A 27835-nucleotide genomic window follows, 5' to 3' on the forward strand; every position below is an offset into this window, starting at 1 on the left:
ATAGCTGTTAGCAGTTGCCTTATGTATTGAGGTGCTCCTATGTTGGGTGCATATATATTTATAATTGTTATATCTTCTTCTTGGATTGATCCCTGGATCATTATGTAGTGTCCTTCCTTGTCTCTTGTAACATTCTTTATTTTAAAGTCTATTTTATCTGATATGAGTATAGCTACTCCAGCTTTCTTTTGATTTCCATTTGCATGGAATATCTTTTTCCATCCCCTCACTTTCAGTCTGTATGTGTCCCTAGGTCTAAAGTGGGTCTCTTGTAGACAGCATATAGATGGGTCTTGTTTTTGTATCCATTCAGCCAGTCTATGTCTTTTGGTTGGGGCATTTAATCCATTCACGTTTAAGGTAATTATCGATATGTATGTTCCTATGACCATTTTCTTAATTGTTTTGGGTTTGTTTTTGTAGGTCCTTTTCTTCTCTTGTGTTTCCCACTTAGAGAAGTTCCTTTAGCATTTGTTGTAGAGCTGGTTTGGTGGTGCTGAATTCTCTTAGCTTTTGCTTGTCTGTAAAGCTTTTGATTTCTCCATCAAATCTAAATGAGATCCTTGCCGGGTAGAGTAATCTTGGTTGTAGGTTCTTCCTTTTCATCACTTTAAGTATATCATGCCACTCCCTTCTGGCTTGCAGAGTTTCTGCTGAGAAATCAGCTGTTAACCTTATGGGAGTTCCCTTGTATGTTATTTGTCGTTTTTCCCTTGCTGCTTTCAATAATTTTTCTTTGTCTTTAATTTTTGCCACTTTGATTACTATGTGTCTCGGCGTGTTTCTCCTTGGGTTTATCCTGTATGGGACTCTCTGCGCTTCCTGGACTTGGGTGGCTATTTCCTTTCCCATGTTAGGGAAGTTTTCGACTATAATCTCTTCAAATATTTTCTCTGGTCCTTTCTCTCTCTCTTCTCCTTCTGGGACCCCTATAATGCGAATGTTGTTGCGTTTAATGTTGTCCCAGAGGTCTCTTAGGCTGTCTTCATTTCTTTTCATTCTTTTTTCTTTAGTCTGTTCCGCAGCAGTGAATTCCATCATTCTGTCTTCCAGGTCACTTATCCGTTCTTCTGCCTCAGTTATTCTGCTATTGATTCCTTCTAGTGTAGTTTTCATTTCAGTTATTGTATTGGTCATCTCTGTTTGTTTGTTCTTTAATTCTTCTAGGTCTTTGTTAATCATTTCTTGCATCTTCTCAATCTTTGCCTCCATTCTTATTCCAAGGTCCTGGATCATCTTCACTATCATTATTCTGAATTCTTTTTCTGGAAGGTTGCCTATCTCCACTTCATTTAGTTGTTTTTCTGGGGTTTTTTCTTGTTCCTTCATCTGGTACATAGCCCTCTGCCTTTTCATCTTCTCTATCTTTCTGTAACTGTGGTTTTTGGTCCACAGGCTGCAGGATTATCTATGCCTGTTTCTTTTCTATCTTGGTAGCTAATCTCTTCACCAGAGAATGATATTTAGACTCTAGAATATAATACATTTCATGTTACTGATTTGGGGCTTTTTTTGCATTCTACTATAGTTTCTCATTCTGTTCCCTGTTAAATATGAGAAGGGAGTTAAGAGTTAAAATAAATTGAAGAGGGAATTAATTTACTCAACCTTTAATCCCTTAATCCCTTCCCTTTTTTAGTACATTCACTGGACTGGGGAACGTGTGCCAACTTCCTGATACCCTCCTGCCTCTCATTTAGAGAGAGAGGTTAACTGGGGAAAAGAGCGTTGTGAGAAACATCTTGCTTTCTATGGTGATTGCTGGAGAGGAATGTTGTGTATAGAAAAGTATGGAGATGAAAGACCTGTATAGTATATATTCACCTTTTGACATTCTTTTAATTCCAGGTCTAATCCACCTTGAAGTCAGGTCCAAGCCTGCATGTCCCAGTTAAAATATGTCCTCATTTCCTGTTACCTTTTTATTTTGAAAAATTTCCTACATATAGAGAGGTTGAAAGAATAATCCAGTTATCATCATAAATTCAATAGTTGTTAACATTCTGCCTCATTTGTCCCTCCCCACCCAGCCCCGCCCTGTGTATGCAATTTTTTTTTCTGGACCATTTGAAACTAAGTTGCAGATATCATGCCACTTCACCTCTAAATACTTCAGCATGTATATCTTAAAATAAATGTTTTCTCCTATATAACCACATTATTACACCAAACAAGATTAACAGTAATTCATAATATTTAATATCTTGTTCATCAGGAAAACCATTTTTACTTAAGCTAGTTTAAGTTTGGTTTCTTAACAACCAAAAGAGCCCTAATAAGTACATTTTCACTCTATTGAACTTTACTGCGCACTTCAAGTCTCATCAAGTCTGTTGAGGTCATACTGGATTAGGGTGGACCCTAAATCTGCTGCAGGAAGGGGGACCCCTTCCAAGGGCCCGAGAGTGGGCTCTTGTCTAACACTCGGAAATGAAATGTCCGAGGAGACACACGTGCTGACAAAGCAAGAGACTTTAGTGGGAAGGGGCACGGGCATGGAGAGCAGGAGGGAAAGGGAACCCAGGAGGACTGCTGTGCCACCGTGGCTCACACTCCTGGGTTTTATGGTGATGAGATTAATTTCTGGGTTAGTCTCTGGCCAATCATTCTGACTCCGGGTCCTTCCTGGTGGTGCACGCATGGCTCAGCCAAGAAGGAGTCCAGCGAGGAGGATTCTGGGAGGTTGGTAGGCCATATGGTCTGGCATCTCCTTTTGACTTTTCCCGAATTCTTCCGGTTGGTGGTGGCTTGTTAGTTCCATGTTCCTTACCAGGACCTCCTTTTGTAAAACAGCTCATGCAGATGGTTTCTGTGGCGCCTGGCCAGGGTGGGCAGTTTCGGTCAGTGGTTCCTCTAACAAATCCAGGGGCTGGTTATGAGGAGAGAGACATAGAAATACAGAGGGAAAAAGGCCTTGTGACAGTGGAGACAGAGATCAGAGTAATCCAGCTGCAAGCCTAGGAGCACCAAGGATTGCTGGCAACCACCAGAAGCTAGAAAGAGGCACGGAAGGATTCTCCCACAGATCCTTCAGAGAGAGCATGGCCCTGCTGACGTCTTGATTTTGAACTTCTGGTCTCCAGATTGTGAGACAATAAATTCTGTTGTTTTAAGTGTTTGCGGTACTTTGTTATAGCAGTCCTTGGAAATTAATAAAGGGAGCCCTAGACCTTCTGATACTCACGGCTATACTTACATTCTTTAGAGAAACAAAGAAATTTTTTCATTCTTTCTGATTCCTTTTCATTGTGATGAAGTGTAAGATGAGACCATTAATTCTCCCTCAGGCTGTTCAGCTATACTCTTTATATTTTATCTATTTACCTGAGTCTCCTTCACTAAACTGTGGCATACAAAGGCAGGAACTTTCTCTTGTTCGGGTTTTAAGTCAAACAGTATGAATTCAAAAACATTTTATGACTGATTGAAGGGATCTTGAAAAACTTGTAGTTGAGTCCCTTGGCTAAGCCCTTTGGCTCTGAAGTACTTCAGGTAAGTCAAGAAGTTAAGAAGGAGCTGCTGGAACATTATAGAGTGCAAGTATTGGTAATACTTAAAAGAGAATAGTTTCTGAAAGTGTTTGGAACAAAAGCCATATTGTAATGGATATGTGATGAGTGGAGAGAGGAAAATGGAGTCAGTGAATGTAAATAAATAATGTATGTAAATCAATAAAGAAATTTGGTTTTGAAGGGAAGGAGTAGTATCTTGAGGGATAGCAGGGAACCACAGAGGTTTTTTGGTTGTTGTTTTTAAAGCTAGTATGTTGTGGGTTGAGAAGAAAGAGGTATTGAAGAGGGGAAGATTAAAGGTATAAAAAGGGAGTGATAAAATCTCTGTTGGAGAGAGAAGTGTTTTTCTAATGATTTTTAGGTCCCTGGAGATGTTTGGACATATTTTCAGGGGTTTATAAATTCTCAGAGAAGCTTAGAATTCTGTGTTTTCTTTTAAATAATATGAATGAAAGTATATAAGCCTATGTTGGATCTTTCGGATGGCCACCATATAATTGAGTTTTTTTTTTTTAAGTGCTACTTGACTTTTTTTTTTTTTAAATAAATTTATTTATTTATTTTTGGCTGTGTTGGGTCTTCGTTGCTGCACACGGGCTTTCTTTAGTTGCGGTAAGCGGGGGCTACTCCACATTGTGGTGTGCAGGCTTCTCATTGTGGTTTCTCTTGTTGCGGAGCAGGGGCTCTAGGCATGCGGGCTTCAGTAGTTGTGGCACATGGGCTCAGTAGTTGTGGCTTGTGGGCTCGAGAGCGCAGGCTCAGTAGTTGTGGCACAAGGGCTTAGCTGCTCTGCGGCACATGGGATCTTCGTGGACCAGGGCTTGAACCCGTGTCCCCTGCATTGGCAGGTGGATTCTTAACCACTGCACCACCAGGGAAGCCCTATAATTGAGTATTATTACAAGATTTCATGTCTGCACATGAGAACAGAGGTAGACAGAATGGGATATACTCCTACCAAATGAAGGTTTCGTATATTCAGATTAAGGATGGTCAAAAAAGAATTGAGCCCTCATATGCCGTATTGGAGAAGAAGCTTGTTGGACACAAAAGGACTTGTATGTGCCAAATCTTTTGGTGCCATACTTATATTGTGATTAGCAGTTTAATTTCAGTAAAATAACACTGTCATTAAATTAATGTGATTTTTGAATTTTATTGGTTTATAATTAATTTATAGATGTTTGATTTATCTTTGAAATCTTTTTTCAGTACATTTAGAACTCCTGCATTCTTTTTTTTTTTCTTTCTCTTTCTTTTTTTTTTTTGGCCCCGCCGCATGGCTTGCGGGATCTCATAGTTCCGTGACCAGGGATTGAACCTAGGCCATGGCAGTGAAAGCCCGAAATTCTAACCACTAGGCCACCAGGGAACTCCCCTACCTCATTCTTTTTAAAAGCTACATAATATTCCATTGTGTGGATTTGCCAAATGTACTTAACCAGTGCCATATTAATGGATATTTAGGTTGCTTGGTATCTTTTCTTATTACAAACAAAGCTACAATGAATATCTGTATATTATAATCATATGTGAGAATGTATTCATAGGACACCTTAGGGTATCAAAGGTCTCAGGGTATGTGCATTTACCTAAGTGTCCATCGACAGATGAATGGGTAAAGAAGATGTGGCACATATATACAATGGAATATTACTCAGCCATAAAAAGAAATGAAATTGAGTTATTTGTATTGAGGTGGATGGACCTAGAGTCTGTCATACAGAGTGAAGTAAGTCAGAAAGAGAAAAACAAATACCATATGCTAACACATATATATGAAATCTAAAAAAAAAATGGTTCTGATGAACCTAGGGGCAGGACAGGAATAAAGACGCAGACGTAGAGAATGGACTTGAGGACATGGGAGAGGGAAGTGTAAGCTGGGATGAAGTGAGAGAGTAGCACTGACATATATACAGTACCAAATGTAAAATAGATAGCTAGTGAGAAGCAACTGCATAGCACAGGGAGATCAGCTCGGTGCTTTGTGACCACCTAGAGGCGTGGGATAGGGAGGGTGGGAGGGAGACGCAAGAGGGAGGGAATATGGGCATATATGTATACATACAGCGGATTCACTTTGTTATATAGCAGAAACTAACACAACATTGTAAAGCAATTATGCTCCAATAAAGATGTTAAAAAAAATAAAATAAAAACAAAATGTGCAGAAGTGGTGATTTAAGCAAGATAAAATGGGCAAACAGGATAAGCACAATGGAAAGAAAGGAAAAAAATTTTTTAATATCAGTTAATATGCTTTTGGTTCAAGTATTGTTAAAAATACTGGATTATAAAATTGAATTTTATTAGCATGTGTATCTGGAAATTGCAGGCTTTAGGATTGACTGATGTAGCAGTTTAAAGGATGTCATTATGATCCCAATTTCTGTCTACTTCTGTCATCCACAAGATTGGCTTCATTCTTAGACTGGTTCCCCTCATGTTAAATGATAGATACCAGCAACCATTGGGACCACATACTTCCTTTTTCTCGTCAATCTGATGATATGTAGATGGTCCCTACTCATAATCATTAAATAAGGTTTCTTAACTTTGTGCTGATATTGAGTTACTTTCCTGTGTCCAGAGGGATTCCTAACTTTAGACCTATTGTACCGCAGTGAAGAAGAAGCCTAAAGTGCCTCTGAGAATCATCAGATACACACTCTCCATCCCTTCCTTGGACGTGGGAGCTATCTCACCAAAATTTCCTTGCTGCTACATGCTGGGGGAACACCCATGTTAACTATACTGAAAAATGATTAAGTGAAAAAAATAGTTAAAATAAAGATGAGTAGCTTTAGCAACATTTTTAGTATACAAAATTTAACAAAAGGCTAGTTTCCTTTAGCTTACAATGTTTTTACCCCAAAGATAAGACTTGGTTAAACTGAGTTCCTTAATAGGTGGCTGGGAGCTATTTAAAGAAAATGTATGTAAATTTAGATTGTATAGAGTAGGTCTGTGAGTCACATAGCATGGCTGGAGTAAGTTTTCATAATTTGACTCTGTGAGATAATAGAAAATGTCTGTATTGGTCTCTACCCCCAGTTCCTGGCACAGAGGGCCTAAAACCCTTGTAATTTCCTCAGTGATAAGAGCTTTAGGAGCATCTTTTTTTCTTCTAATATTTGGTCTTTGACCTTAGTTCCTTACACAGAGTTCCTAAATCCCTTGGAATTTCCTGGGTGATAGAAATGTCTTTTTTTCTAATGAGGTGACTCTGGGTGGGCTCCTGGTTGAGGGCTGGTCACCAGAAAGACTAAGCCGTCATTAGAAGCTTGAAATTTTCAGCCCCATTCCCATTCTCCAGGGAGGGGAGATGAGCTGGAAATGGAGTTGATGGTTGATCATGCCAATGTGATGAAACCTCCATAAAAATCCCAAAAGTACGGGGTTTGGAGACCTCCGCGTTGGTGAACATATGGAGGTGCTGAGGGAGTGGTGGTGCCCAGAGAGGGCATAGACACTCCGAGCCTTTTACCTGTGCCTTGCCTATGCATCTCTTCCATCTGAATGTTCATCTTTTATCATATACTTTTTTTTTTTTTTTGAATTTTATTTAATTTATTTTTTTATACAGCAGGTTCTTATTAGTTATCTATTTTATACATATTAGTGTATATATGTCAATTCCAATCTCCCAGTTTTATCATATACTTTTATAATTAACTCGTAAAAGTAAGTAAACTGTTTTCCTGAGTTTTGTGAGCTGCTCTAGCAAATTAATTGAACCTGAGGAGGGGGTCCTAGGAACCTCTGATTTATAGCCGATTGGTCAGAAGCACAGCTGACAACCTGGACTTGTGATTGGCATCTGAAGTGGGGTGGGAGCAGTCTTGTGGGACTGAGCCCTTAACCTGTGGGATGTGATGCTATCTCCAGATAGATAGTGTCAGAATTGAGTTGAATTGTAGAACACCCAGCTGGTGTCGGAGTGATATGAAAGTAGAGGAGAAACATAGCAGGAGCACTGAGTTTTTCCTTCTTAGACTTCTTTCAGTTCTGTAAGGGTTTTCAAGATCCCTGTTAAAACCTAGGTTTTGATTGTCTTTTTTTTGGCTGCACCGCATGGCTTGCAGGATCTTAATTCCCTGACCAGGGATTGAACCCAGGCCCGTGGCAGTGGAAGTGCTGAGTTCTAACCACTGGACCGCCAGGGAATTCCTGGTTTTGGTTGTCTTGAGTGCTTAACATTACAGGGTATCATCACCAAAGCACAGTGCTGAAGTATGAGCTATAAATGCTATAACTGAGAATGATTCTTAGGGTTTGGATTCACCCTGGCTTTTAACCCTGTTTTTATGTGGCAGATTTTTAAAGTGTCATCTTCCTCACATATTGCAGTGTGATATATGCCTTCTCAGATTCTCTTGCCACCGTGTGCTTCCTAGACTGACTGCTTCACTGTACCGCACTGTGCTGCCTCACTTGAGCCACCACCTCACGGTGGCCGCCACCCCACCGGGCCGATGAACCACACCGAGAGGGTCTGGTGGATGACACACCACACCACAGGGCTTGGGGGTAGCACCCTGTGCCCGTGTGGAGGCTGGATGACACAGGCTGAAAGTGCGGTAGAGTTTATTCCTAGTGGGGTGAGCTTGGCCACTGGGAAATGGGAGACAGGAGGGAACCTGCCTGATAAATTCCACTTTTCCCTCCATGGACTACTCTGAGGAATGGTTTCTGTTTGTAGTCTGTCAGATGTTCCAAAGAGAGTGCCAAGTGGATGCATTTGCCAAGCGACCTACTCTGTGTTTTCATAGCTTGCTGTAAAGATGTAGCCAGCACTTTTAAAAATAGTATTTATTTATTTATTTACTTACATTTTAGCCTCGTGGCCTTCCCAACCAGAGATCGAACCCGTGCCCCCTGCAGTGGAAGCACGGAGTCTTAACCACTGGACCACCAGAGAAGTCCCCCAGCCACCATTTTACATAGTTCCTTGCTTCAGTTTATTTTTTTTCACTCTTGATGCCTTGTACATGCAACGCCCAAGTAAAGCCTCAGCATTCTAGTCATTGCTTCAGGCCCTGTTTGCCAGAGAACCTGGGCTAAGACAAAGATTAATAAGGCATAATATCCTTACCTTGGTGTTGTTTTTTTTTTATAGAAATAATCTCAGTAGTCATGGTGAGCTTTTTGCCTAGCAAGTAGTTCATAGAAAAAAAAAAAATCACTCCTACCCACAGTTATTCCTTATTTATTAAGTTTAATAGATCTAATTATCTAAATTCTATTTTAGAAATTTAGCATTGTTCAGACTTCTCACATTTTTAATAGCTAAAGAGTTAAAATATATTAGCTGCTATTATTTTATTTTTAAGGATACTTTTTTGAACATATTAGAATTCTCAAACATTAAGAAAAGTTGATCATTTTACATTGACTACCCATATACCAACCACCTAGATTCCAGAATTAAAATTTTACTGTATTTGCTTTATTGCATATATATTCATCCATTCATCCATCAGTCTATCTTACTTTTATTATTTATTTATTTATTTATTTTAAAATATTTACTTATTATTTATTTTGGCCGCGCCAGGTCTTAGTTGCGGCATGCGGGATCTTTAGTTGTGGCACGCGGGCTTCTTAGTTGCAGCTTGCATGTGGGATCTAGTTCCCCGACCAGGGATTGAACCCGGCCCCCTTGCATTGGGAGTGTGGAGTCTTACCCACTGGACCACCAGGGAAGCCCCTATCTTATTTTTAAAAAATGAATTTTAAAGTTGCAGACATCAGTACATTTTCCTCAGAATACTTCATACATTCATTAAGATTAATGTACCTAAATACGTTTCTCCCCATAAAATTATCTAAAATACTACAGGTAAAGCTAGGCTCTTATATATTTTACCTGTAGAAATTGGTATTATTGATGTGAGTGGTGTGTTTCAAATAAATGATACCATACAGTATACATATATCTACCTACAACTTGAGTTTTTCATTCACTAGTGTCAAAGATAAACAAAGCCAGACATTAGTTAAAGCAGTGGAAACAGATTTTATTCAATAACTCCTGACAGTGGGGTAAAGACCTGAGCTCCATTCTGATTTGTGCAGCTTTTGAAGGGAGGATGAGGGAGTCAGAGAGGGAGCTCAAGTAGAGTCAGGGAAGTGAAAAATTACGAAGGGTAGGTCTGTGTAAATGAGATTAGGGCAGCTCTGTCTGCTAGCTAGCAGTTATCAAAATTAGGATTCTCCCTTCTCACTAAGACTGGGAGGCCTTGGCTCTGTTCTTCCTGATAATTACATTTCAAAGGAATGACTTTCAGGTCCTTGAGAAAGACTCCTGAGTTGTGGGAGATTTAGTAAATGTGCTACCAAAGGGAGGTCAGGGACCTAGGGTCAGGTGTTAGCTAGAACAAACAGTAAATTCTTTTGATAGCTCTGAGCTTTTCCAGAATGGGACTCACAAGGAGGCTAGGTTGGGGCCTTTAGGCTGCTAGAGGCCATCCTAGTGTTGGTCAAGTCTCTTAATGCAGGGGTTTGGATGGAGTTGTTCTGTGCTGAGAGTACTTTGTAGTTCTCACTAGTATGCTTTGGAGTCTTTTGTTTTCATTTTAGAACATATAGATGTACCTATTCTTTTAATTGCTGCAGGGTATACCACGGTATGAATATAACATGATTTATTTAGGATTTTTATTAAAAACAATCCTGCAATGAACATCCTTGTGCATGTGGTCTTATGAACTTATGCAAATATTTCTCAGTTGTCAGATCATAATGTGTTTACATTATATTTTAATATGGTTTGCTAATTGCCTTCTGAAATGGCTCTGCCATCATTACTGTATGAGAGGATTTATTTCCCCAAATTCCTTAACACATGCTATTAAACTTTTTAACTTTTGCCAGTTGAATGGGTAAAAACAACTATGGTCTTTTACTTTCCATCTCCCTGATTACTTGTTGAGCTCTTTATATATTGGACGTTTATATTTTATTCTTTAAATTCTGTTTGTATTCTATATTTGTTTTTCTGTTGCATTGTTTTTCTTAGTTTGTAAGAATTGTTTATAATTTAATTTTGATTAAGTAATACGAATATATTTTTATTTTTATTTTATTTTTTTTTATAAATTTTTTTAAATTAATTAATTAATTTATTTTTGGCTGTGTTGGGTCTTCTTTTCTGTGTGAGGGCTTTCTCTAGTTGTGGCAAGCGGAGGCCACTCTTCATCGCGGTGCGCAGGCCTCTTACCATCGTGGCCTCTCTTGTTGTGGAGCACAGGCTCCAGACGCGCAGGCTCAGTAGTTGTGGCTCACGGGCCCAGTTGCTCCGCGGCATGTGGGATCCTCCCAGACCAGGGCTCGAACCTGTGTCCCCTGCATTGGCAGGCAGACTCTCAACCGCTGTGCCACCAGGGAAGCCCTGAATATATTTTTATAAATTCCATAATAATACAGTTAAGTTAAAGGTTCTTAACTGTTCCTGTCAATCTTAGTCTCCTTCCAGTAATAGCTGCTGTCATTAGTTTGGTGCCTATGCTTCTATACCAAAGCTGTCCAATAGAAATATAATATAAATCATATATAAATATTAAAAAATTTTCTAGTAACCATGTTAAAAAAGTAAAAAGAAGCAGGTGAAATTAATTTTAATTATACATTTTAATTAACTCAATATGTATATCATCTGAACATGTAATTAAAAGTTATTAATTATTATTTATTTATTTATTTATTTATTTTTGGCTGTGTTGGGTCTTCGTTGCTGCACGCGGGCTTTCTTTAGTTGCGGCGAGCGGGGGCTACTCTTCCTTTCAGTGCACGGGCTTCTCATTGTGGTGGCTTCTCTTGTTGCAGAGCACGGGCTCTAGGCGCACGGGCTTCAGTAGTTGTGGCTCGTGGGCTCAGTAGTTGTGGTTCGTAGGCTCTAGAGTGCAGGCTCAGTAGTTGTGGCGCACGGACTTAGTTGCTCCGCAGCATGTGGGATCTTCCTGGACCAGGGCTCGAACCGTGTCCCCTGCATTGGCAGGCGGATTCTTAACCACTGTGCCACCAGGGAAGCCCTAAAAGTTATTAATTATTATTATTCATATTAAGTCTTTGAAAGCTGGTGTATATTTTACATTTACAGCATATCTCAATTTGGATGCTGTATTTTTATTTTGAATTCTTGATTAGTATTTAGATTTCATAATATTTATGAAATAAATAAGTTCTAAACATACATAAAAGTTGTCCATTAGCTGAATTGAGTTTTAAAAAATTTCTGTTTATATTTGTATCTACATCAACAAAACTAGTTCATCTTTTTTAGAAGAATTGATGTGACTTGGAAACAAAAGCATGTCAGTTTCAAAAAAAAATATGTCTGTCCAAGTTAAGCAAATTTACTAATTCTTGTGTCAACTCAGTATTATTAACATTGAATTCAAAAGAGCAATGTATAAATTTAAAAGCAGCTCTAAATTGATCAATATCAACAAAGTGTTTTTCAAATTTTTCTTGTAGTTTTTTCATGCAATTTACATAAAACTTAATTATAATTAAAATTTTCTGTCGATTCATGTTAGAGGGATATATATGGTTAGTTACTGATTTGTATTTTTATGGAAATTTTTACTTTAAACATATATTCTTTTACCTATCTAACCAGGTCACAAATATGCCCTTCTTTTCCTTGGATTTTCAAATTTAGCTCACTCATATACAGTGTGATATTGATGAGAAAACGTAAATCACATTGCCATTTTTTTGTCTTTGATTATTGAATGTTTAGCAAGTATTCTTTTTGTTTTTAAAAAAATCTTGAGTTGGAGTTAACAGTACAATAATTATAAACAATAGTAATTATAAATTTTACAGACAGTACGATAATTTATAAAACTCTCCATGACTCAACCAATGAGCACTGGCAAAGAACAAAAAATATCATTAAATAGTGTTCTATTTTTTTCTTTTTTAACCAGTTCCATAAACTGGTATTTGCATATGTATTCCAAATGGTTTTAACAACTATATTCTTGACATTTTTCATAGAGTCTGCTCTAGAAAGTTGAGCACAATATTTGCATAATGTGTGTGGAACAGAGTAATAAATGAAATATTAATTTCTTGTTTTAAAATTTCAATAAATCCAGATTTTTAAACTTAACCTAACAGAGCATCATCTATTATAGTAGAACTATTATTTTTCCATGTCTAGCTGAAATTCTTTGACAGATATAGATTAAAAAATATCTGTGTTATAAGTTCATATATCTATTTGGTCATGAATTGATAACATTTCTTTGTAAATTTTGAAGTCCTTTGAGATAAAATGTGACCCATGTGTTAATAGGGCAGTATCTCTTTTATTGTATAACTTTTATTGTATAACTTATTGTATAACGCATTTAAATCTAAAGAGAAGTACTTGCAATTTTAAAAATATTGTATCAATTGATGTTTGATATGTTAGGTCTTGTATTCTACAGGCAATTATTGGTTGCTTAATTGAAGATCTTTCATTTTTAAAACATCGTTTAAAACCTTTTCCCCAATAATTTTCTGACAAAATTTCCATAACTGAAATAGTATATATGTATTTTTACCATCTCTTTACTAAAAATGGTTTTCTTTTTTTGTGTGTGCAAGAAACCAAACTATTTTATAGCTGGCCAAAGTTACAAGGTCAGACCTTGTTACATATTATTTAAAAATATTTCTGGATATTTAATTCTGATTTGAGGTGACTAAACTTCATCAGTTCTTGTTTGTTGAGAGGAAACTGCTTGTCAGATTTACTGTGTGTCTGTTGACAATGTCTCTTAGCGTTGTCTAGTTTATTTTCTTTAACTTTTTAAAATGCGTTAAACAGCTTATTCCTGTTGTTCTGCTTTAGCAAATTGCATTTGGTATTCAGTGTGAAATATGTAATATGCTTTAGTTTGGTCTCTCATTTTTTTCTTTATTATTCCAGAAAGAGTACTAGCTTCTGCATCTGCACTTGATTCTGCATCAGTAGTATACTTTTTTATATTAAAAAGTTTGCCCATTAATTTTTTAGCTAGAAAAATAATTTAGTTATAATTAAGACAGAATAAGTAATTCAGATTAATAATCAATTACAGTTTACAAAGGGTATCACTATAATTTGTGCTGTCTGCATAAAATATTCAGACAAATCCATTAAATGTTATATCAGTGCATAGAAAAAATTCATTCAAGCAGAATCAATTTAAGATTGACTACACTGCTGATGTGATTATGTGTAATGTCAAGAAAAATTCTACCAGACAAGTTAAACAGGCAAGAAGACTTTACTCAAGACTACTGCTGACTTCCCTGGTGGCACAGTGGTTAAGAATCTGCCTGCCAAAGCAGGGGACACGGGTTTGAGCCCTGGTCCGGAAAGATCCCACATGCTGTGGAACAGCTAAGCCCATGTGCCACAACTACTGAGCCTGCACTCTAGAGCCCGTGAGCCACAATTACTGAAGCCCGTGTGCTCTAGGGCCCGTGTGCTGCAACTACTGAGCCCGTGTGCTGCAACTACTGAAGCCCATGTGCCTAGAGCCTGTGCTCCGCAACAAGAGAAACCACCGCAATGAGATGCCCATGCACTGCAACGAAGACCCAATGTAGCCAAAATAAATAAATTAAATAAGTTAAAAGAATCCGCCTGCCAGTGCAGGGTACATGGGTTCGATCGCTGCTCTAGGAAGATCCCACATGTCGCGGAGCAACTAAGCTTGTGCCCCACAACTCCTGAGCCTGTGCTCTAGAGCCTGCGAGCCACAACTACTGAGCCTGCATGCCACAACTACTGAAGCCCGCGTGCCTAGAGCCCGTGCTCCGCAACAAGAGAAGCCACCGCAATGAGAAGCCCACGCACCACAACGAAGAGTAGCCCCTGCTCACTGCAACTAGAGAAAGCCCATGCGCAGCATCAAAGACCCAACGCAGCCAAAATAAATAAATAAATAATTTATTAAAAAAAAAAAAAAAGACTTGCAACAGGTGGGAGAGACTGGACTCAACTGCAATACAACAGGGATTTATAGCCAATGGGCAGGGTAAGGGAGTCAGTGGGTGGAAAATTACTGAGAGGAACTTGGTTAGGTATTAAGGGTGGGAGTATGAAGAATCTGGTTAGGTATCAAGGGTAGGGGGATTCTCTATAAACTGGTTTATTAGCAGGATTCTTGCTAAAGTTCTAGTTGAGAAGAAGGCTCAGAGGAGCCTGACTACGTTTGGTCAAGGAGGGAGCTCTTGTCCTTAATACTAGAAACAATAGTATCATTTGTGACAAAAGGGTTAAGTAAAATGTAATCCTACCCAAACAATGAAGTTGTGTTTAATGGAAAAATATGCTGCTTCAGGTAAAAAATTTTGTTTAAATTAATTAAAATTCAATAAAGTAAAAAATTCAGTCCCGTTAACCGCATTTAAAATGCTCAATAACTGGACTTCCCTGGTGGTCCAGTGGGGCCAAAAGAAGAAAAAAAAAATGCTCCATAGCTACCTGCAACTCATGGCTCCTGTAATTAGGCAGAAGAGTTCCAGACCTTCTTGGAGTACATTTTCATACCTATGTATGGACCTGCATTCTATACCTACACATATATTTTCTGTACCTACAGAAATATTTAGCTTTGGGTGTTTTGGGTAAGCATAATGGGATTATATTGTATGTGTTTTTGTTTTACTTGCTTTTTTTTCACTTACCATGTATTTTGGAGCTTGTTCTATGTCAATACACAGAAATCTACCTTTTGCATTTTAGTGCTGCCCAGAGTAGACCATAGTATGGGTATACTTTAGTGACTTTAACTTGTCCCCAACTGATGTGCTCTTAGATTGCTTCCAATACTATGCAGCTACTAAGAAGGCTCTGCTGCTCCTTGTGTGTTTGAGTATTTTTCAAGGTAGATTCTGAGATGTAAAATAACTGCAATTTTAGAAGTTTTTACACATGTAAACTATTAATACATACTCTGAGATTGCCATCACAAATGCCATTTTACACTCTCATGAACGGTACAGAAGAGTACTCTTTACCCTGCACCCTCATCCACTCCTGACATTTTCAGTCTTTAAGAATTTTGCCAGTCTTATGGATGAAAATCATTTTTGGTATACATTTCCTTGATAGTGAGGTTGAACGTTTTTTCACATTTCCTTATGGATGTCTTATGGATGAAAATCGATTTTGGTATACATTTCCTTTATGGTGAGATTGAACGTTTTTTCACATCCTTATGGATGTCTTATGGATGAAAATCATTTTTGGTATACATTTCCTTGATAGTGAGATTGAACGTTTTTTCACATTTCCATTAGCACTTCATTTCTTAATACAATGCCTGTATTTCTTCCAAAAATAATAATATTGTTTAAAGACAGTATGTATCCTGTGTTCTTGCTTTCCTTTGAGTAACTGTGGTCAGGTTGTTGGAGCAGGTCAATTTTCAGTTTGCATCTCTAGGGGCAAGAATCATTTGCATTATTATTTTCTACAGTTTTACTCAGCAGTAAAACTGCTCAAAGACAGTGAAAGGCTAGGACTACTAAAGAATCAGATTACGCAGTAGAGTATGCCAGAAAACACCTAGCATCCTATAGTGCACCCAGCAATCTTTCACTTTTTTTCCTGACAAATAACACATTTCCTGACAAATAACACATTCTAGCACATTGTCTGGCTCAGAGTGAGAACTTAATAAATTTAATTTAATTCTCTTCTATTGAAAGAATGAAAAACAAAGTAATTGAAAATTGGTGACATTTCTGTAGAACTGTATTCTCTGGATAGGGGCTGTATCTAGATTTACCTTTGTTTTCTTTGGGCCTTTCTCAGTGCTTGAGAACATTGTTACAGGTGTTCAGTAATTGATTGAATGGAACTGTGTTCAAGTATGTTCTAATTCATTCTCCTATCTGGAGAAACATGTGTATCAGGAGAAAATAGGCTTATTTGTTTACATTGTTATTTATCATGTTTCAGACAGAGATTAGAAAATATATCCTAAACACACAAATTGGTGGCCTTGCAAATGACTAGACTAGCTGTTTCCTTTCATAGTCCAAATTGTGTGAATGTGGCTAAATAAAGATCGTACTCTATAATAATAGCAAATGCGATTTTGTTGTGTGCAGTCTTAAGGTGTTATTATGCTGTTCTCACTGTGAATGGTGTTTTTTACACATGGTAAAGCAGGCTAGCATATTCACGTGCGTTACAGCTGGAATAATGCATTGCTTTAAAAACATAATTTTTATCTGCTTTTTAGATTTAGTGTTCAACAAAAATTTCTTCTTAAGTAACTGAAAAAAAAAAATACACGGTGGCTACTGTAGACTGTAAAATGAAGGAGAAGCTTAGCTTTACCGTGGAGTCTGAGCTGGGTGTAACCTAACTAGCTAGAGGATATGCAATTCCTGATTGACAGCAGGACCAGCATTATGCAGATTTTGTAAGGGAGAACAGCAGCTCAGAAACAGTGATTAGGGGCTCTGTTAGGAATCACTACATTCACCACTCATATCTTTAGTTTTTCATTTTTCTGTCTACTGGATTTGTAAACAAATAGTACAAAACAGTTCTTCTTTTGTTTTTATTAAAGTGATACTGCAATGCAGTTTCAGTCTATCAGCTAGGCAAACGTGTCGGAATTCGATATTCTCCCTAAATTAGCTAATTTTTAGCTGTGTTCCATGCTTATCTCTAGACCTTTGTGTATTAAATCCTACCTCGAGCTGTTCTCTTTATACACAAGTGTGTTTTGCTTGTGCCTTCCTGTCTTCAGTGAGAAGCTTTATGTAGGTCAGGCTTGGCTTAAGCAGATTTCCTGAACCTGCGTCAGCTTAAGCTGGAGGAATTTTAATAAACCCTCCCCTGTAGGCGTGGGCCTAAATGAGGCTAGCCTAGTTAAGCCTGATCTTTTTCTGTTTGTGAAAAGAGCTGAGCAGAGCTGAAGGCTGCATGGTGGTTTCAGAAACTGCCTACTTAATTTGAAAAGAACAATGGTAGGAAAAGCTAGATCTTCCAATTTTACCTTATCTGAAAAGCTTGATTTGTTAAAGCTTGTGAAGCCATATGTTAAAATTCTGGAAGAACACACTAACAAACATTCAGTAATAGTGGAAAAGAATAGATGTTGGGATATCATAGCAGTTAACTATAATGCAACTGGAGTAGACCGCCCTCCTCGAACAGCGCAGGGCCTACGCACTCTTTACAAAAGGCTCAAAGAATATGCCAAACAGGAGCTATTGCAGCAAAAAGAGACCCAATCAGATTTTAAAAGCAATATTTCTGAGCCAACCAAGAAAGTTATGGAGATGATTCCCCAGATTTCCAGTTTTTGCCTGATAAGAGACAGGAACCACATACAAAGGTAAGCTTTATTTTATTTTGTTGTGAAAATTATGGTGCCTCCTATCTATTGGGCTCTGGCTTAGTTGTGATAAAGATATGCATAGTAAGCATCCCCACTACGGGAGCAGTGAATAGTGTCTTTGTTTTGCCTTCTTAAAAAAGAAAAGTGAGGCTATAAGGAATTTTTCTGCTGCACTGGATTCAAGCCACTTTTTATTGTCTTCCCCTCCCCCTTCCCTCCTTCTGTAGTTTCTAAAAAGTAAAGGTTAGGGAGGAATAAATGGGATGTAATTTGTGACATTACCTCATAAACTTTTTAAGCTTTAAAATTAAATTGTTTAATTAGCTTCTGAGAGATACCTTTTTCTTATTTCATTTAAGATTACATTTCATTAGAATTTTCAATTTTGTATAAAGTTAGCAGTTTCAGGAAAACTGGAACCCTTGCTTTTTTTAATGAATTATCAGTGTCTACACTTACTGAATATTAATTGAGCTAAAAACCTAAAATGAACAATTAAGTAAACTTGTTAATGGCATCATTGTATATATTAAAGTTTAAAGTATTTTTAAATGTACAGTTTAAAGTATTTTTCTAACTTACATTCAAAATAAAAAAGACAAGGAAACACAAGAAAAGGAGTTAATGCCTAATTAGGGATTCAGATTACTTAATAAAATAAAAATTTTTGTTGTTTTTACACATTAATGGTCTAGTTTCACTTTGATTTGGGCTTATACAGGAAAGGGTAAGCTCTCCCATACTATTCTGCAAGGGTTTCAAACTATGAATTTTAATATATCAATAAGAGCAACTGGATTAGAAACAGTTTTTTTGGTTGAATTTGTGCTCTACATGACTACTTGCCTGGAAATCTTCAAAAACTATTATCCTGCTGCTGATTCAAATTTTAACCTCTGGCAAAAGATAAAAATGGCAGCTACAGGCTTCTTCTGAATCATTTAGGGTAATGTAAGCAAACGGTAAACTCCTTGTTAGTTGAGGAACCTTTCAAACAGAACTTTACAAGTCACTTTCCTATTGGTGGAAGAGTCATTATATAAGCAAAATTATTAATTACCTATGAAATCCCTTTGAAGTTAGGGAAGAAATGGAAAAACCTTTTTAGCCAAACATATTTGTTATTTTGATAATCTACTAGGATAATATTTTTGAGCCCAGCTTCTTACCATATACTTCTTATTTCTAGTTGATAGCATAGTAAAAAAATAGCACCAGTGGGAATCCAAGACGTTGATACACAGTATATTAATTCATGGGGTCACTTCCTAAACTGTTCACTGTGATGACAAATGATTAAATCCTCCTAGTATGCTGAATGTCCAAAAAAAAAAAAAACTCCACAGTAAGACTGTTTTATACTCATTAAAATTTTTCCCCTCTTTGAATCATAAAGAACAGTGGCTTTGCATTATAGATATAAAACTGCCTTTTGGGTATAGGTTTTTATAATTTGAAAACTACACATAGAAACTGTAGTTTTATCAAGTTGTGTATTTTAAAAATACACTGATACAGAAGAGAAATAATATATAAGATACAAAGATATATTTACATTTTGACCGCTTGTGTGTGTGTGTGTACGTATGTATGGTATATATACACGTACATACATAGAATATATATACCTACACAGTCAATCTTTGGGACACCAACATTTCTCTGATAAAATGAGTTGATTTACACATTTCCATACCTACTGTTTAAACAATCAGTTTTTCAGATTTTAAAGGTAAGAATATCAGAAATATGCCAATTAAATGCTTATTTTTGTTAGCATGTCTGCTCTGCCACTTTCTCTATACTAGCATTTTAATTTATAATATATTTATGTATTTAATATACTTATACCTGTTTGACATCATCTCAAATCTTAATTATCTCAGAAGTTTATAATTACACTAAATTATGCTTCTATATAAATATGACTGTTAATCTCATCAAACTCTCTATACTTAATAAGGAAAATATTACTGCTTATATAATTTAACATATTTAAGTATATACAACTATTTTGTAAGGCTATTTATTTCTACAACTGACATTGATTTATGTCTTTATATTTACCTCTCTTTAACATCAGATTATATTTTGTGTTTTTATAACCAATTTGATACTCAGAGTTCATATTCATAAATTTTAGAAGTCCTTTTCTGTTTTATTATTTTTTTTGTGACCGTCTCTAAATCATTTTTAGACTTTGTTATGCCTTATTTGTAATGTTTTAACTAAAGTGGAATGGAATATTCCAGATATAAGGCATATTTTTAATTTACATGGGAGTATATTGTCTATGTTTAATTGTGAATCTTATAGTCTATTATACATACTAATTTGGAGAAGTAATTATGTGGATTTAAAAAATTTAATTTATATCTGTTGTTTTAACTTTTTGCCAATCCAGGATTTAGAGATGTTAATAAAAGCAAATCTTACTAATTTGAATTACATTTATATTCCATTGTTTTGCTTTTGAAAATCATAAAATGACAAAAAAAGACAAGAATGAAAATGAAGGAATTTATATAATCTACAAATAGATTTTTCGTAACATACTAGATATCTTATTATTTCATTTGTACTTCTTAGACAAATATCTGATATTTCTGGCAATTTAATGTTATTAGTAAGTGACATATGGGGAGTTTAAATTCTTTTCCTTATGTTCTACTTAAACTTGTTCCAGCATTTTAATCATCCATGTAGAATGTATTCTAACCTATATTACTTATTTATAATTTATAAAATGTTATTTAAATAATGTGAAGTGTAGCGTTTCCATTAATGTTCCAATAATCTCTTTCACCTCGATAACTTTTATTTTTAAGTTAGGCAGAAACATAAATTTAAGAAAAAAACCCTCAAGAAACATTATGTATTCTTAATTCACAACTTCATGTTATACATGAAATTATTTAAAAAACCAACAGAATTTTAAGGAACATTGTGTTTATGTCATAACAAATATTATAATGTCAAAGTTTAAATTATGCTAAAACTGTAGTTGCCTCTAATAGGAATGCATATTTTATGGAAATTTCATGTAAATTTAATAAACTTTCAATATATCATATATAGGCCATTAAAAAAGCATTGCATTAAAAAAACCATTTCATTTATTCAATCATTCAACATATGATGAGTACCTGTGAGGTTCCAAGTAGAGTATTATACTGGGTACTGATGATCTGGTGGTAGATCTAAACCCTTGCCCTTGTACACTTCACCTGACCACTGGTTAAGACTTAAAGATCACCTGAGTCATGTGGTTTAGGATAGGTAAAGGGGAAACACCATTGCATCTGAAATTGGATAGTTAGGAGAACCCCCTGATAGTTGGGCATACCCAAAATCATACACAATCTTGTTTTTCCTGTGTGTGTGTGTGTGTGACAAATACAGAAATCAGTACGTCTCAGAGATTGCCTTCCACTGTCCTCTTGGAAGTCATAGACCCTGGTGATTTTTAGATCAGGACAGGAGAGGAGAAGCAGGAGGTCTAGGACTAAGGTGTCGGGATAGCAAGGCCCAGAATGAATTAAATGACACTACACCATTTAAGAACCTCAGGCTTATAGGGACAATTGGTATCTCTTTGAGAGTATCAAAAATGCCTTTTCTTTAGTAATTTACCTCAGTAGCCTTGTGTAGTATTTGTAAGTTCCTGTTCTTTTAAGAGCCCAATTTTAAAGTTAAGGATGGAGAGAGCCATATATATATATATATATATATATATATATATATATATATATAAAATTAAAATCCCAACCGTAGTCACTTTAATTTATTATTCCAAGGGTTAAAAATATTTTTTGTTTCATAATTTTCTTTATAGCTTGATAATTTAATGTATATTAAATATGAAATTATGCTTTAAAATGCTCTTGTATTCATTTGATTTACATTTTATAATGCTTTTTTGTGTGCTGTAGTGCAAACTTGGATGAGGAAGCACAGGCTGGTACAAGTTCACTACAGGTAATGTTGGACCACCATCCAGTTGCTATTACAGTGGAGGTGAAGCAAGAAGAAGACATTAAGCCCCCTCCTCCACTGGTTTTAAATTCTCAACAGAGTGATACTTTAGAGCAAAGAGAAGAACATGAATTAGTACATGTTATGGAAAGATCTTTGTCACCGTCACTTTCCTCTGTTGATATGAGAATGACATCGTCTCCATCTTCTATCCCAAGGAGAGATGATATTTTTCGGCATGAAAGTGGAGAAAATTTTAGGTCACTGTTAGGGTATGATCCTCAGATTCTGCAAATGCTGAAAGAGGAGCATCAGATAATTTTAGAAAATCAAAAAAATTTTGGATTATATGTTCAGGAGAAGAGGGATGGATTGAAAAGAAGGCAGCAGCTAGAGGAAGAGCTGCTAAGAGCAAAAATTGAAGTGGAGAAGCTGAAAGCAGTTCGCTTACGGCATGATCTATCTGAATATAATAGTCTCTAAGATTTTTTTTTGCAGTCTTGCAATTTGATAATTTTAATTTTGGCCAAATTACTTTCATTTGGGAATATCCTGAAGCAGAGTATATATTCTTTTTTTTTTTTTTTGGCCACGCCGCATGGCATGTATGATCTTAGTTCCCTGACCAGGGATCGAACCCACGCCCCCTGCAGTGGAAGCACAGACTCTTAACCACTGGACCACCAGGGAAGTCCCAGAGTATATATTCTTAAAAAATATTGTTAATCTCTATTATGAAAAAGGCTTTTTGACATGATTTTCTAATTATTTAATTTTCCTTTGATACATATTAAAACGCTGATTGGTATGGTTATAAATTTTTTTGTCTTCCTCTGATTTTTTTCCTAAGATGTTTTAATTGTTGGCCTTACAAAAGATGTTTTATTTTGATTAGTAACATATACATAAATAACATATATAAATACATCAGTATTCTTTCAAAGTTCTGAATCTTCAACATTTTTAATTAGCACTTTGAAAGCTGTATGTAGCTCAAAGTTTTTAAGTCAATCTAATTTGGAAGCAATACTAGCCTAATAGAAGCTTGTCTGTATGACATTGATTTTTATGCTTTCATTCTTTGACGGAGTAAGTCCTAGGATTTTAGGGATGGAAGGTATTTGGAGAACACTTTTTCCCACCTCAGTTTTGAGGTAATGAAACCGAGGTCCAGGGAGAACTCAATGATTTATTTGATGTAACAAAGCTCTTTATGGCAGAGCAATGACCAGCACTCAGTTTTTGTTTCTCTGTAATTTTTTTCCCCCTGCTATTCCACAGAAGTAAAAATCCACAAAAATATCCTACATGTTAAAAAATTAGAAATATTTATTTCATTAAAATTGCTTTTAAAAATTGGTGGGTTATGAAATCAGGGGAATTGTGTCAATTACCCCCTTCCTCCTCCTCCTTTTTTTGTCCAGCAAAATAAGATATTCTATTGGAGATGTTATATATTTTGACTACAAGGTTTAATACGTCAATTCATTTGGAATGTCTTAGTCTGAAAAAGATTTCTTTCACAGTAAAATCACAGTAAAAACTTTAATGAACAAAATTAAAATTTTATTTAGAATAAAAATAGCAAAAATTATATGTTTATAATTTATGATATCTATAGTCTTATGTTTTTGTAAATATTGCTATTTTAGTATTTGTGGAAATAAATAAAACCTTGATTCCTAAAGCACACATAGACGTTTATGTTAAATCTTTAATATGTTTATTACTTAAGGATTTCTATTTTTGCTGGGGCTGTGTTGAGGAAGGATATTTAAGCCAAGCTTTAGAATGGGGTAGGTAGGATTTCAGCTGTATTGGGGAGAAAGGATGTTTATGTCAGAGTGAGCAGCATGAAAAAGGCATAGAGAATGGGAAAAAGTGGGTCAGAGTGTATAAGCACAAATACAGTGCTAAGCCAGGTGATTTTTAAGTGATTTTAAGTGAGCATAGAGAGGGCCACTTAGGGCTGTGATAATCTGGACAAGGATATATACCTTGACTAACTGGGGTAGCTACCCTTGAGCTCCAGCAGAATTTTTACATGCAGAAATGAGCCAGAAATCTGCATTTTTATGAGAAATGTTTATTTTTAAAACATTTGCAAATAATTAAAAATATTTAAAATAATAAATAGACGAAACATGTGAGTGGGCCTCATTCAGCCAGTGGGCTTTCGGCTCATGGCCTGTGGTGTAGAGCAGTGGTTCACCAAGAGTAGATCCTGACCAGCAGCATCAGCACCTCGAGAACTTGTGAGATATGTAAATCCATTCCTTTCAGATCAGCAACTTGAGGGGTAGAGTACAGCAATCTGTTTTAATAACTTCTCTAGAGATTCTGATGCAAGCTAAAAAACCACTCAGAGAACCACTGGAATAGAGTATTTTGAAAGCTAACATGGTGCCTAAATCATGTTAGATTTTCAAAAATTTTTGTTGAAGAGTGGGTGAAGGTAAATTGAGGGATATCAATTTGGAAGTTGGAAGCTGGTTGGTGCCACATTATGGATTACATTAAATGCTGTTTTTAAGGAATCGAATGTGAATATATAATGGCAAGCCATGGAAGGCTTTTGACTAGGGACATATGACTAGAGCTCTGACTTAATGTCATAATAGCAGCATTTCAGGGTGGGCAATGTAGTGAGGGGAAATTAAATCTGAAATTTAGGTTGTGACTCTAGGAATAGAAAGAATAAAAATAAAATGGACTCCTATGGTACCGTTTTAGCTTGTTGACTGCTTAATTTCATTGGCATTTTGTATCTGCTATTAGAGTTAAATATTTTATTATAAAAATGCCTTGAATGTATGATACATCCTTTTGACAATTTCATCTTCTTTAATCTGTGCTGTGACTTTTCTTTCAGTCTAATGAATCTTATAATTCTTATTTGAGGTAATGTTTTTACAATATTATTCCAGTAAATCTTTACAGTAGTAAGCTCTAACTTTTTGAAATGATTGAAAACAAATTACCATACAAAATGTAATTTATGTTATAACCTTAGCATGGTACTACTCAGAATTGTTAATGAATGTTCAGTTTGAATGCCGACTTTGTACAGCTAAATCAGTTTTCCAGGTGTTTTCTGTGGAACATTAATTCTGTGAAATGTTTTTAGCCAAGTTATGTGTTCAAAAAAGTGCAATATACATCTTTTTTGGTGGTTAGATTCTAGCATAAGTGTGGAAGGTAAAAATGTATACTATATAAAATTGCCCTTGAAAATTTTTTTGCTACCCAGAAAGTAGTGTAAACATAGTCTGCTACAGTCGTATTTTTCTCCAGCAGTGTTCAAGATTGTTGTTTCGTTGCTTATGTCATGTGACAAATTTGTTAGCATGTAGGGACTGAGTAGAATAAAAACCTTATTTTACATATTTTTAAACAACAGAATTACACTCATTGCAGTGAGTTTACTGCAGCAGTTTTTCTGAGTCAATCTTGTTTAATTTTAATCTGCAAAAATTAAAGTGAATGTGGTTCTGCTCCATTTTCATTGCTCCATCTCCCCACCTATGCAATTATAATTAGCATAGTACAGTTTATGGGAATTTCTGTGTAAAGAAGACTTGCTTGATGACTGAACTCTTTTTAGAGGCTGTTTATTATTATCTTGCAGAGTATCTTAGGGAAATTCTGAGCTAAAGCTTTTTTCTTTTTCTTTCTATATTGAGACTTTTTTGAGTTTTTGACTACTTACCAACTTACATTAGCAGTTTTTGCTGAGGACAAGTTTCACTAAGGGGAATATATAATGGCAAATTCTGTTAGTACCAATGGAATACAACTGAAGCCACCAGACATCCTACTATAGAGAACTATTTGGGGCTGTGAGTTTACTTATGAAATGTAATGCTGGAAAAACATGGGAAAGAGTGTTTTTATTTTTAAAATGTAGACTTGGTTCTGTAGAAATACTATTTCATCCAATATATTAGTAATTTAGATCGTGCCTAGTTATTCTTGCCACCTTCTTGTCTTTTCTTATCCATTTGAACTTAAATGGATATGTTTGTTTTTTTACAAGTTATGTTATAAACCTAGGTATGATTTATAATGGCATTCTGAAAAAGTTAATGAAGCTCTTTCATTTCTAACAAATGCCAGATTTCTAAAAATATTCAAATTAAATATTTTCCTTTTTTGTATAATGCGACATCAACTTGGTGTTATTTTATTTTTGAAAGATTCACTCTACCCTATTGCCTCTTTACTTACATGAAAATGTTTGAAATATGAATTATTTTCCATGTGCCTTCTTTTAGAGTAATGTCAAGTTTTAAATAGATATGTTTAAATAATTAAGTGTGGTAAATTGTAATTAATATACGCTGTAGATGATAGTGGTTAAATGCGTTGTTAATACATGTTCTTTTAAATACATGGTAATACATTGTACTGATTTGTGTACTCTTTGTGTGCCATAAAACAAAGAATTCAGTACTATAGAGGTAAATTTTTTTGTTGAGGCATAATTGAAATACATTTCTTTAGGTGATATAATAGATGCCAAATGTACCATGTCTAAATTTCATAATATATTTATTTTTTTCAAATGTTAAGATTCACAAATTCTCAAAATCAATTAAATATTTGATGGTGACTTTGATTGTAAATAGTTAAAAATAGATGAAATGTGGTTGCAATACTGAACAAATACAAAAGAGTAAATTCTTAAAATATGCAACCTAATTAAACATTAGCAGTCATGCTAGATCTTGTATATAATTTTGAGAAATTGGTTCCGTATTTTTTAATGTATCTTCTTAAAGTTTCATTAAAAGTAGCAGCTATAATGTGAATTTATATAATTTATTTTTAGTTTTCCATTCCTTTGTAAATAGTAGAAAGCAAAGTAAATAAATAAATAAAAATAAAAATACCACCCAAGTTAGCCCAAACAATTTAAACTAAAATGGATGTATCATTAGACTTACACTTTGTTAGTAGATCTTTCATGAGTGTGAATTCACCTCTGTTACGAAGATTAAGAAATCCTTCAAATGTATAGAAACGAAAGAATTTTATAGTAAACATTCATATGCCTACCACCTACATTCTACAATTAATGTTTTGCTATATGTGCTTTATCACATATTTATCTGTCTATCCATCCATAAATTTTTTTTGTTTTTAAGAAAACTTATTTTAAAATAAGTTGCAGAATTAGTTAGAATACTTTACCCATAAACACTTCAGCATGAGTATTATGAACTGGAGTTCAATATTTATTTGTGTGTGTATGATTTTTTAGGTAAGATTTGCAAACAGTGAAATGCACAAATCTTAAATGCACCATTTGATGAGTTTTGACAAATGACTGCACCTGTGTAGCTTAAACCCCCATCAAGATTTAAAAAGTTATCACCCCTGAAAGTTCTCTCCTGCCCTTCCTAACCAATACCCTGGTACCTCAGGCAACCACGGTTTTTAAAAAACCACTAATTTTTAATAAAACATAGATAAGTTTTGCTTGTTCTATGACACAATATAATTGAGATCATATAGTACAGACCCTTTGTTTCTGTTTTTTTCACCCGTCTTAATGTTTTTAATATTCATCCATCCTCTAATCAGTAGTTCATTGTTTTCTGTGGCTGAGTAGCATCCATTTTATAAATATACCACAGTTTGTTTATCCATTATCTTTTGACGGACTTCTGGGCTATTTCCGGATTTTGGCTGTTATGTATATTATTGTATAAATGTGTCATGGACTTAATGCTGGATTAAGGAAGATATATGTTTAACTGTTTAAGAAACTGCCAGACCTTTTCTCAAAGTGATTGTACCATTTTACACTTCCCTCCATAGTGTATGGATTACTATTTTTTTAAATAAAGCTTTGCATGTTCATTGACTGGAATGTCAGAATCGAAATTGATGAATATCGTTTTTTGATATTTAAATGAGTTTAAAATGCTGGGCAGATAGTTTAGATATCTGGGAATATTATAGTTTTACTGATTTTTTTTCTATTTTAGC

General features: G+C 35.4%; 2 protein-coding genes across 2 annotated transcripts in view; both read left to right on the top strand.

Annotated features, from left to right (window-relative positions):
• The window catches only part of RAD54B (RAD54 homolog B), a 112243-nt gene that overhangs the window by 30005 nt on the left and 54403 nt on the right, over nucleotides 1-27835 (top strand). The gene's annotated exons all lie outside the window — the stretch shown is intronic.
• FSBP (fibrinogen silencer binding protein) lies at nucleotides 17436-22659 on the top strand. The gene is made up of 2 exons (XM_059901325.1): nucleotides 17436-17863; nucleotides 21799-22659. The coding sequence occupies exons 1-2, from the start codon at nucleotides 17490-17492 to the stop codon at nucleotides 22322-22324; spliced, it is 900 nt and encodes a 299-aa protein (XP_059757308.1). The 5' UTR covers nucleotides 17436-17489; the 3' UTR covers nucleotides 22325-22659.

This window comes from Balaenoptera ricei, chromosome 17, assembly GCF_028023285.1.
Source record: "Balaenoptera ricei isolate mBalRic1 chromosome 17, mBalRic1.hap2, whole genome shotgun sequence".
NCBI lineage: Eukaryota > Metazoa > Chordata > Mammalia > Artiodactyla > Balaenopteridae > Balaenoptera > Balaenoptera ricei.